This window comes from Pseudophryne corroboree, chromosome 6 (genome assembly GCF_028390025.1).
Source record: "Pseudophryne corroboree isolate aPseCor3 chromosome 6, aPseCor3.hap2, whole genome shotgun sequence".
NCBI lineage: Eukaryota > Metazoa > Chordata > Amphibia > Anura > Myobatrachidae > Pseudophryne > Pseudophryne corroboree.
The window spans coordinates 294,284,292-294,297,455 of record NC_086449.1 but is presented as its reverse complement, the minus strand read 5'-3'; the positions used below and the strand labels follow the sequence as shown (position 1 = coordinate 294,297,455).

The window sequence follows — 13,164 nt, the reverse complement described above, 5'->3', positions numbered from 1 at the left end:
TATCTCTGGACGCTGGAAGGTGAGTATAATTTTTTCACAGGTACCCTCGGATCGTCGGAGACTGTGGTAGTCGGCGTGTCAACATAGGTAAGTATGTGTGTGTCGGCAGTGTGTAATAAAGTTGTACTTGTCACAGTGTGTGTGTCCTGTTTTTATTTGGGTATTTTTTTTCCAGTAGTACTACAGGTATCAGCGGGCCCGTTTTTCTCCCGCATGCTGGTACTTGTGGTTCTCCATGTACCAGCTTGCGGGGGAGGCTTGCTGGGACTTGTAGTACTACTGGAAAAAACAATATTCTGTCATTTTACTCAAGGCTATCAGCCTCCCATCCGCAGCCTTTGGATGGGGGGGGACAGCCTCGGGCTTCACCCCTGGCCCTTGGGTGGCTGGGGGGGGGGACCCCTTGATTGAAGGGGTCCCCACTCCCCCAGGGTACCCCGACCAGGGGTGACTAGTTGGATATTTAATGCCACGGCCGCAGGGCGCTGTATAAAAGTGACCCCCGGCTGTGGCATTATCTGTCCAGCTAGTGGAGCCCGATGCTGGTGTATAAAATACGGGGGGACCCCTACTCTTTTTGTCCCCCGTATTTTTTGCACCAGCATCAGGCGCAGAGCCCGGAGCTGGTTTTAAAAATACGGGGGATCCCATGTCAATTTTGTCCCCGCATTTTTAGAACCAGGACCAGCTCGAAGAGCCCGAGGCTGGTTATGCTTTGGAGGGGGGACCCAAGCCATTTTTTTCCGGGTTTTTCCCGTTTTTCCCCGTTTTTTTAATTCGCGTCAAAATCCGGCAAATCGGCCGTTTTTCGCCCGCGGGAATGTCGAATCCGTTTTTCATTGAATATGGTGAATTCCGGCAGCCACCTGCCGGAATTCACCTGTCGAATTGTGTCGAATTAAAAAACGGCGATAATTTGCCGCGATTCGCCGTGAATTGCATATACCCCATAGCAACTAGGTGCATAACAAAGGACATTTTAACAGACTACAATGTAGGATAGAAGCATTTATGTCTTAAATATGTAAAACAAAAGTTGTTTTTTTTCCTACTGAATAAAGAAACACTGGTGTAGACAGGACAAAAACAGTACAATGACTGAGGTATTGTCTGCATTAACAGGAAATGCATGACAATACTGGCCAATCGTTGAAACCCTTAGTTGCAGATAAAGTACCTTGTTACTTTGTTTAAATTTGTTGAGTTCCATTTTATATTTATCTGCTTCTTCCAGGGCTCTGTTCAGGCGAACCTCAGTGGCACTCTGACTGCTTGCAGATTGTTTCTGTATTCTTTTAAAATTTTCCACTTCCTAAACCAAAACAGAAAACAAAAACATAAAGCACTGGAAAACATGGAGGACCAAGCCGAGTCTCACAAGCTGTTTTTGGAGACCCCCATATTGTCTTATATCCTACTATTTTTTATTATGAACTAGATACATTTGGGGGGGAAATTAAGATTATTGTTGCTTACCGTTAAATCCTTTCCTCCAAGTCCATCTGTGGTACACTGTTTGACCATGTGGTATAGTGAGGGTTGAGGAGCTAGCACTTATCTGAATAAAACTTTCTCTAATGTAAAGCTCCTCCTCTCCAACACCTTCCTCAGTTTAAACTTAAAAAGCCTCAAGGGTAAGGTTAAAGAAAAACAAGAACAGAAGTCACACCATTGTGGGAGGGGATCACAGTGTCCCCCAGAGATGTAACGGAAAGCATCAAAAATCTTATTTGCTCCTTCCACCATCTGGGGGACATTGCTTGCCCATGGGGATGATAAGAAGCTGCCCGCAGGGGAAAGTATGCTCAGACTTGGATAAATCCAATCCTTTCCGTCCAATAGTAGCATCCGTGGAAGCAAAGTCATGAAATCTGTAAAGTTTGGTGAATGTTGCTGCTCTACATAACTGTGACGTAGACGTTCCATGCCACACCGCCCACAAATCCTAACCAAGCAAGTAAAATGAGACAAAAACCAAGCTGAGATAGGATGTTTCTCTCCGATATTAATACGGAATACTGAACCTAATTCATATAGCTACAGGGGTATATCCAATTAGAGTCGGAAACTGGCGTTTTGTCGGAAAGACGGCAGTTTCCGACTAGAATGGGTCGGAAGGGGTTCCAACCTCTTCAATCCAGCCTCATTTTTTCCAACACGCCAGGAAATCCGACTTGTCGGAAAGCACATGGATCAGCGGAATAGCCGCCAATCCGCGTGCTTCTGTTGGAAAGGGGACCAAATCCGACAGGTTTTAGCCCCGTTTCCAACAATGTCGATCCGACTTTTAAAAAAATCAGATTGACACTGTCAGGTTCGGGCCAAACCCGTCGGCTTTGGCCCGGCGTCCATGCTGCTTCTGTGTGTTAGGGCTGTTATTGATTTTAGAAAAAGACAAAGACATTCTTAAATAATCCCTAACATATACCTCACGCCAACCAGCTTCCTTCGCCCCTGCAGCCCTGTGTGATATATCCTGTGCAGCAGCAGCCGCCTCGCTTGAAGTGGTGGCAGCTTGAAAATGGAATGTAACTATTTGCGTCTACTGACTTAAAATGAGTTTTAGACGATATAGGTTCTCCTGGTATACCTTTTAACTCCAGGTCCAAATAATCAATTTGAATAGGATCTTCTAAATGAGTGAAACGAAGATTGCTGTCATTATCATTGATATACAGAATAAACTCAGGAATTAACCCTGGGTCCCCTTGCCATATGATCAAGATGTCATCTATATAGCGTTTATACAGAACTACATTTTCCTCAAATTTCGAACCGTAGATGTAACTCATTTCCCAGGCTGCCATAAAAATGTTGGCATACGAGGGGGCAAATTTGGTCCCCATCGCTGTCCCTTGGGTCTGCAGATAGAACTTGCCATTATATTCAAAGAAATTATGTTCTAAAATAAACCTTATGCAACTCAAAAGGAACACTACCTCTTTTTCCTCCACTCCAGGGTTTGTAACCAACGCTTTCTGTACTGCTTCCATTCCTTTAGAATGGGGGATGCTAGAATATAATGCTTGAGCATAAATGGTAATCCACATCATATCAGAGGACCAAACTAAATCTTTAACGATGTTCAATATGGAAGATGAATCTTTCAGATGTGATTTATTCAATAGAACTAAAGGCTGTAACTTTAGGTCTACATAATGTGATAAATTAGCAGTCAGTGAATTTACCCCCGCTACAATAGGTCTTCCTGGGGGGTTGTTTTTGTTCTTGTGAACCTTGGGAATATGATAAAAAATGGGTATAATTGGAAACCTTACCAAAAGGTAATTATATTCCTCCATACAAATGCAGCCATCTTTTAGACCTTTATTCAAAAGTAAGGACAATTGTCCAAAAAACTCATCAGTGGGGTTCCCATTCAAACTGACATATGTAGTTTCATATAAAAGAATCCTGTTGGATTCATCCATATAGGTCTGAACATCCTGTAAAACTACAGCGCCCCCTTCGTCAGCCTGTTTAATGATCGTATTTTCATCCTGTTTCAGCAATTTTATGGCTTGTTTTTCTTGTGGATTTAAATTCCCCGTATATCTAGGATTGATTAACTTGATGTTACGGAAATCTTTCACGGAGTCATAAAAGATGACAATATGACTTCCTCGAGATTCTACGGGGTAAAACCGCAAAAGGTAAAGCCACCACAGGTTTGTATTTTTTCAAGGGTGAGATTTCAAGACGCGGATTTTTCAAAAAATTACGTTGAACTGTGAGACTACGTATGTATTTATTCAAGACGATAAAGAGATTAAACTTATCAAGATGCTCATCTGGGGCAAATTTCAGTCCCTTATCTAGAACCGAGAGTTCTGCTGTTGATAGTTCTTTTTGTGAATTGTTGATGACTCCTGTGACTGGAGGTTTTTCCTTTTTTGGGGGGACCTGTCGTCCACCTCTTGTTCCTCACCTGCACCAAATCCTCTTTTTTCGCCCTGGGGGGAATCTAACCTCATGTGTAGTTCTTCCTTCCACTGACGAGAAGGGATATTGGGGCGTCTTCCCAATCTGTCCTCTAAAAAATGGCGTCTGACATTCACCTCTGGAGTGGGGGATCGAAATACTTCTGACCGTTCAACAAACCTTTCTGATCTCCAATTGGGAGGGGCCCTATTACGTGAGTTTTTATATCTCCCCGTATAATCCTCTCTTTGATGTACGGAATCCCAATATTGGGATGATTGTTTCCTGGATTTAGGACACCATTTTCTTTGATAATCATCTCTATGAGATTCATATCGGGATCTCCTTCCTATATCCTCCCCCCTACGGGTATCCGATCTATTCCACCTCCCTGTAGGTTGATATTCCGCCTTTGGAGGATACCTCCGATTGCCCTTCTGTACTTCTACCGGATGTACATCATAGGCGCGATTATAAATCTGCCCGCTTGCATAATCCTTCTTCTCCCTTTGAAACTTTTTTTGTTTTCTTACAATATCTTTTTCAAGGTTATCAATCTCGTATTGCAAATCTTTCATATCTCTTTGATATTCCTCACTTTCATCAAACTTGGTTATAAAAGTCTCAATCTTAACAATTTCCTCCTGTTCACTTCATTTGCGTATACTGATAATTAAATTGATCAATTTCTCAGAACATTCTAATATAGTATTCCATTTCTTTAAAAAAAGGCATATTATCACCCCCAAATGTGGGCAACTTAGAGATTCTCAACCCTCTTGGGATCCGCCCTACCTCTAGATATTTCTCTAACGCAGGGATGGGGAACCTTCTGCCCTCCAGCTGTTGTTTAACTACACATCCCAGCATGCCCTGCAACAGTATTAGCATGGCGAAATAGCAAAACTGTAGCAAGGCATGCTGGTATGTGTAGTTCAACAACAGCTGGAGGGCCGAAGGTTCCCCATCCCTGATCTAACGTTACAAGATCATACCAGCTTCTCATCTCTTTGGAGGCCAATTTTTCCAAAGAGTTGAGATGGTTAAAGTAATCATCTTCCTCCTCCAATTCCACTACCTGCTCATCCTCCACAAATATATTCCTAGCTTTTTGGGACCTTTTGGTCCTGTCTAAACCAATAGGCATCTCCCAGCAGCAATCTGAATGCTAACGAACAAATACACAAATACAGAAATGGTACCAAATTGCGCTCAGGATATATAAGCAGCACCTCTAGAAGAATTCCTTGTTAGCAAGGATTAAAAAATCATACATACACAACAAATCTGAGGGCGCTAACAGCTTGTTAATCTATTACAAACAATCCAATTGATTTTAAAATGTATTCATAAAACAGAATACTTTCTCTAATTCACAGTGTTAATGACATTATCACCATACAGGATGGACATTCAATGTGACATATATAAATTCCAATATGCACCAGTTAGATTTGATCAGATGCAGAACCCAATTCCAATATGCACCAATAAGGTTTGATCAGATGTAGAACCCGACGCGTTTCGTCCATTAGGACTTCCTCAGGGGTATTAGATCTGAACGAACAAAAAAGCATAATAACTTAATATGTTCACAATACATAATTATATAAAACCATCCAGACCTATTGGTTAGATACAATGTATTATCAAAAATATAAACTAGGAAAAAATAAATTACCTAAAAACACAGTGGCTATTTTAGTGCCAGAAAATAGAGTGAAGATAGAGCAGGTAACGTGGAATATGGTGTCGTATAGTATACATACCAATAAAATGTCTGAGGCTAACAACTCCAGATGATTTCCATATTTAAAAGGTCAAAATAAACTTTAACCAATATTGGACCTATAGTGAAAATAATTATTTATTATACGTGAAGACTTTTTCCCAAATAATTCACCCATGTGATGGAAGAATTAACAATATACATACCGATCAGACATATAGACCGGTATCAGGAAAAAGTTTTTAAAGATCAAATCATGAAAAGAGTAGGTCTATAAATTTATACCAGACCTACAAAAGAAAAAGTTTTATATTCAAATAGGAGACTCACCAAAAATCACCTTTGTGAAAGGGATAGTGTTTTAAATACATACCCAAATACTGTATGTTTATACACGACACTGGATGGAATAAAAATAGTTGGCCTCAAATCATGAAGTTTGAGTGCCTAAAACATTATAAATTCATAATTAAAATTCTGAATTTATAATCATATATAATAACAAATTGCCTTGCATCAGAAACCTAATAGGCTGGATTTACAACCATTATAAAATCCATAAATTCCTATTACAGGTTGAGTATCCCTTATCCAAAATGCTTGGGACCAGAAGTATTTTGGATATCGGATTTTTCCGTATTTTGGAATAATTGCATACCATAATGAGATATCATGGTGATGGGACCTAAGTCTAAGCACAGAATACATTTATGTTACATATACACCTTATACACACAGCCTGAAGGACATTTTAGCCAATATTTTTTATAACTTTGTGCATTAAAAAAAGTGTGTCTACATTCACACAATTCATTTATGTTTCATATACACCTTATACACACAGCCTGAAGGTCATTTAATACATTATTTTTAATAACTTTGTGTATTAAACAAAGTTTGTGTACATTGACCCATCAAAAAACGAAGGTTTCACTATCTCACTCTCACTCAAAAAAGTCCGTATTTCGGAATATTCCGTATTTCGGAATATTTGGATATGGGATACTCAACCTGTATTATATAGATATTGAACCAATAGAGCAGTATAACTTACTTCAATGCTGCCACCTTTCTCAAAATCCAGTAAATGACTGAGAGTAGGTGCTATTCCTCATATTTATACCACCTTAGGGATGACCTCATTTCCCCTTACTGCGGATTGGTTTACCTAAACATCTGATTTTAACCTTATTACAAACTCATGTGGGTGAACCTAACAACACCCTTCAAGTACTTAAATACTAGGCGCTTTCCGGTATACTATTTAAGTTAAATGCCTGCGTGGAAACGCATGTATTCAACATGCGTTCCACGACCGGGTTTACACTTCCGATGGATGCATTCCACCGCCGTCACTTCCTGGCTAGCGGGGGCGTGAATGGACGTAGTTGAATGCCCGCGTGGAGACGCATGTATTCAACATGCGTTCCACATCCGGATTTACACTTCCGGTGGATGCGTTCCACCGCCGTCACTTCCTGGCCAGCGGGGGCGTGAGCGGACATACGTCACTGTGGCGGGTGTACACTGCAACGTAAAGAGAGCATGCCCCACCCCTTCATATAGGTTGTCATAGCATCCATTTGTGACGGTTGCCATAACAACCGTACGGCGCTATTATTAACAAACTCGTCTTAGAGGTTGCTATGATGGCGGTTGCCATAACAACCGGGCGGCAGAGTAAATGACAACCAGATGGACATATCCAATACTACGAGGAAAGCGCTTTTAATCATGCACTTTACCTCGTCAAACTAACATCTAATAATAGTTGCCATAACAGCAGGATGACTAATTCACCAACTATACTACTCTAGTGCAAAAAAATCCATAGGACCCTATATTTAACCCTGATCTTTCCTAACATAAGGGCCCCTTATCGAATAAGACTAACTTCATCTAAATGTTGCCCCATTAACTACTCTAAGGTTCAATACCTCCACATTTACAGATATCAGATGACCCTCATAATAATATAATACATACACAGAAATGAACAATATGCTTATAATAACATATGTTGCCCCATTAACTACTCAAAGGTTCAATACCTCCACATTCACAGATAACAGATGACCCTCAAAATATAACAAAAAATAATAGGCTTATAATTGCATATCATCATATTAACACAAAAGGTAAATCAGATAAAGGAGGCAATGTCTATCCCTTCATTTAGACCGAAGGGAGTCAATGAGTTAATCGTATATATCCAAAAACTTTCTCGTTTTGAAAGAATTAATTCCCTACTCCCCCCTCTTTTAGGTTCCTTGACAAATTCCAATACAGTGAAACTAAAATTGGTAGTTAAAACTTCAGATTTATGTTTGTCAGCATAATGCCTCGGTAAGCTGTGTGTCCTTACTTTATTTTTAATATTGCGCATGTGTTCTTGTATTTTTATTTTCAACTGCCTCTTAGTTTTCCCTATATAAATTAAACCGCAACTGCAGGATATTTTATAAATAACGAAACTACTGGTACAAGTGACTGCTTCATCAAGCGAGTATCGTCTCCCCGTATCCAATTTAAATGCAAACTTAGTGCGGTCCATAATTTGCAGCACATGCATTTCTGGCAGGGGAAACAACCTGATTTCTTGTCAGCCAAGAAGTTCTTATTCTCTAAATCGACTATCTTATTTTTTTGAAATCTACTTGGAGCAAGTATACTTTTGAGATTGGTAGATCTCCGAAAAACCACCTGTGGTTTTGCTGGCAGGTGGGGACCAAGTATAGGATCTTTCTTAAGTATTCCCCAATGATGATCGCCAAAGTGACGTATGTCCGCTCACGCCCCCGCTGGCCAGGAAGTGACGGCGGTGGAACGCATCCACCGGAAGTGTAAATCCGGACATGGAACGCATGTTGAATACATGCGTCTCCACGCGGGCATTCAACTACGTCCGTTCACGCCCCCGCTAGCCAGGAAGTGACGGCGGTGGAATGCATCCATCAGAAGTGTAAACCCGGTCGTGGAACGCATGTTGAATACATGCGTTTCCACGCAGGCATTTAACTTAAATAGTATACCGGAAAGCGCCTAGTATTTAAGTACTTGAAGGGTGTTGTTAGGTTCACCCACATGAGTTTGTAATAAGGTTAAAATTAGATGTTTAGGTTAAACCAATCCGCAGTAAGGGGAAATTAGGTCATCCCTAAGGTGGTATAAAAATGAGGAATAGCACCTACTCTCAATCATTTACCGGATTTTGAGAAAGGTGGCAGCATTGAAGTAAGTTATACTGCTCTATTGGTTCAATATCTCTATATAATAATAGGAATTTATGGATTTTATAATGGTTGTAAATCCAGCCTATTAGGTTTCTGATACAAGGCAATTTGTTATTATATATGATTATGAATTCAGAATTTTAATTATGAATTTATAATGTTTTAGGCACTCAAACTTCATGATTTGAGGCCAACTATTTTTATTCCATCCAGTGTCGTGTATAAACATACAGTATTTGGGTATGTATTTAAAACACTATCCCTTTCACAAAGGTGATTTTTGGTGAGTCTCCTATTTGAATATAAAACTTTTTCTTTTGTAGGTCTGGTATAAATTTATAGACCTACTCTTTTCATGATTTGATCGTTAAAAACTTTTTCCTGATACCGGTCTATATGTCTGATCGGCACTAAAATAGCCACTGCGTTTTTAGGTAATTTATTTTTTCCTAGTTTCAATTTTTGATAATACATTGTATCTAACCAATGGGTCTGGATGGCCACACACACTACTGAGCCTCATTTTGACTTGTTTTAAGGACATTACATCAAAGTTGGATCAGCCTGTAGTGTGTTTTTCCACTTTAATTTTGAGGGTAACTCCAAATCCAGACCTCCATGGGTTAATAAATTTGATTTCCATTGATAATTTTTGTGTGATTTTGTTGTCAGCACATTCAACTATGTAAAGAACAAAGTATTTAATAAGAATATTTCATTCATTCAGATATAGAGATATATATATATATATATATATATATATAATATATATAGCCACCCCAGAAGTGGGGTGCAATGTCTGCACTCACCACTCACAGGGTGGGGTGCATGTGGCCCATGGCCACCTACTTAAATATATACAAACAGAAAATTCAGCACTCACCATAGCATGCTCGCTTATCCTCACAACATCAATAAATAAATGACGGGGGTAACTAAACCCCCATCATTTATTTATTGATGTTGTGAGGATAAGTGAGCCTGCTATGGTGAGTGCTGAACTTTCTCCTGTCTCCTGAGTGCCTTCTTTACGTGTGCGTACGCGTGCGCGTGTGTATGTATGTATGTATACATACACACACACACACACACACACACATGAACACATACATACACACACATATGTAAAGAAGTCACTCAGGAGACATCAATAATGCAAAATCAATCCAGTGTATTAGGTGCCTTCTTTACATGGATATATAGTAAAACGGATGCGGCACCGGAGTAGGTTGTCTTATAACAGCGAGTGCCGGCAGTATATGGATATATATATATAAATTCAAAGGATGGTATACAGAGCACCAACACCACAAGATTTAGATCCCAAGGTTTTATGGGATGAACATATAATGGCTTTGTATTTCATACTCCCTACAAGAAGGTATTCACCTCTGGGATCAAAGCCACTTATCTTTGAAAATAAATTGGCAAGGAGGGGCGTGGCTTGCTGGCTGCATGGATGGCAGCAAACTAACTGAACTCCTGCCACTTATCTACATTTTGGGCTTTATAAGTACCCTGACCTTCCATCACTGGGTTAAAAATATACCCCAGGGTTGAGAGACATGGCGGGACTGGTCCTGGATCCACCTAACACCTGCGGCAGCTGTCTGCATGGACTTAGAGCTTGGGGCCTGTGCCTGCCTCCGGAGCCGCGGTCGCGTGTGGACACTACTCCCGGGACCTCCGTCTGCGCTCCGAGTCCTCCTAACCCTCTCTGCTTCACCTACCTCTAGGCGGACTCCAGGCAGGGGATCGGCGCTGACACCCGTTGGTCTCCAGACAGTCTATGCGGTCAGTAAAGTTCCTGCCCGCATTCCGAGTCCTCCAAGCCCGCTGATCGGCGCTGACACCCGCTGACAGTGTGGGAAGTCTGGAGGGCAGCGATGCATCCCTTCTCCCAGCCGCTGTGTTCCTGCCCGGGCAGGCAGCCGCTGTCTGCGGCTCACTCTCTCTCTACAGCCGGGTCCTATAGCCCTGCCTGCTACCATCACTGACATACAGGGGGGACGCTGTGGATCTCCCATACTACCTGTGGTCGGTGCTTGTTCTCCCACTGCTTCCCCACGTCTTATTCTCCTCCCTCCCTCCTCCTACCCGATTCCTGTTGCTGCACTAGCCGCTGGCGCTCAACAGAGGGCACATGCTGACAGCAGTGCCCTTTACATACAGTGGCCCTCTCTCTAGTGGTCTCCCAAAACTGCAGCTCCTCCTTTTCGCCCCAGGTTGCGGCTTGGTGGATACGTGGAGGGGTGGCTCTGCCCCGCCCTGCTCTTTGAGACCTGTGAAGTGAACTTCGGGAACAGCGTTTCCCTAAAGGTCGGTAGCCATTTTGTGGGGAATGCGGAGAGCAACCTGAAGAGCAGCAGTTCTCTCGGGGTGGAAGTAGATGGCCCGCTGACTATGGAGACAGCCTCCATACCAGGTACTGTGGGGGTTTTCTGTGAATGGCGATTCAGTGACCGGTGGGTTCCTGGGGTCAAGATTTCCCACTAGAAGTCTGTATTGTCGTACTGTTGCTGTGGCACGAAGGACGCTACTACTTAACAGCTGCCCCACATAGCCCTGGAGGAAGCCTGCATGCATATTTAAAACCAGCCCTGTCATCACGAGATTTGTGTAGCTCAGCTTCAGGAGTCAGTTGGAGATTGCCTGCTTCCTAGGCTATAAGTACCCACACTCAAAGCCCAGTGGCGATTAAGACCAGTTAGTGAAGTTCCTCCTGATTCTGTAATTCACGGGCCAATTGGTCGAAGCAGGATATTTGGGCACGTCTGTTCTGGTGTCCGCTCTTCAGATATATGGACACTCCACCAAGGTCTCACATATCTAGGTACGTCATATTGCCAGTCTTTGCTCTGTGGATTACGCTACGACCTGACATACACTCGCCCCTTTTTATAATTTTTCTACACACCTAGTCCTCTAGTTACCAGCTATCATTAGTAGATCCACTACCACTGCTAGGAGGAAAGCTGGAGGGGACATTTCACAACATTTTCATAAAAATTATAAATCGACTTCCTCTTTGTAGCCTCCCTCACCTTATCTTTCCCAATTGGATAAAGATGTAGCCACCTCGCATACTCCGTCAACAAAGGAGGACATCCTGGCCATACGTTCTCTCATAATGGACAAAGTGATTACTTCGATTAGATCTGACCTTTCGTCACTATCTTCTAGAACTTTGAAATTGGAGTCACGCCAGGACAACCTTCAAAAAGGCCAAACTGAGCTTATTAGAGATGTAGACCATACCATTCAAGATTTATCAGACTTAAGGACCAAAAACGAAGATTTGGAAAACCGGGAGAGAAGAAATAATCTACGGATACGTAACATCCCAGAATCCATCCCCCCGGCAGAAATCGAAGCATACCTTCACAAACTATTCTCCTAGATCGTCCCTGACATTGGATCTAGACAACTTCAACTAGAAAGGGCCCATATAGCTCTACAACCTAAACCACGTGACGGCATTCCAACCACGTGATGGTAATCCCCCAAAAGACGTCATCATGCGCTTCCTTAGCTTCAAAGACAGATAAATGGTCCTTCACCCAACCAGAGTTGCTATTTGAAAGTGCAAAATTGCAGTTTTACCAAGATTTTGGCTTCATCCACGATCATTAAAAGGAGAGAACTCAGGGACCTGATGAGCGCTCTGTGCACATGCGGTATCCGTTATCACTGGGGCTTTCCTTTCAAACTACTCATCGATCTCAACGGAAAGACTGTTGTCATTAGAGACCCAACTGAAGGGAAGGACTTCTTAGCTCACTTGGAGGACTCTGGTCCTCCTTCCGCGACTTCCTCCAACCCATAACTGAACGTTTTACTCTCATAGCCCAAAATTGGTTGGGTACTATCTTCAGTATCAGTTTAAATTTCTTGGCTTACTGTGTTTGTAAATTTGAGCCATGTCATAGTTATCTCTTAATCTATCTTGCCCCCTTGGGCACACCCCGGGTGTGCGGATGGGGAGCTCCTTTTCTCTTTCCGCGTACCTTTCTGGGAGTGCCTGATGGGTCACATAGTCCAAATTACTCTAAAATAGTCTAAGTTTGTTTTCTGTTATGGAGCCGTTTTTTACAGGCTACTTGCTCTGCCTGATACCTTCTGGTTATTTTTGATTACAAACTCTCGACCAAAGCAATCTTTATTCTGAATACTGTTACCTCCTTTTTGTTTTTGATTTTTTATCTCCTCGTGGGTGCCTGGGGTGGGCCGACTATATATTTCACCTCTATTGTGAAATCATGTGTGTGCCTACTTCTCCTC

The 13,164-nt window shown here is 42.0% G+C and overlaps 2 protein-coding genes across 3 annotated transcripts in view; one reads left to right on the top strand and one right to left on the bottom strand.

Moving 5' to 3' along the window:
* Positions 1 to 13,164, bottom strand: part of TEX9 (testis expressed 9) — a 162,286-nt gene that overhangs the window by 56,350 nt on the left and 92,772 nt on the right. For both annotated transcript variants that reach the window (XM_063926153.1, XM_063926152.1), the window contains exon 10: positions 1,178 to 1,312. In XM_063926153.1, coding sequence (XP_063782223.1) covers positions 1,178 to 1,312 — 135 coding nt within the window. The remainder of the gene's footprint in view (positions 1 to 1,177; positions 1,313 to 13,164) is intronic.
* ZNF280D (zinc finger protein 280D) overlaps positions 1 to 13,164 on the top strand; it is a 629,515-nt gene that overhangs the window by 537,355 nt on the left and 78,996 nt on the right. The window lies entirely within an intron of this gene.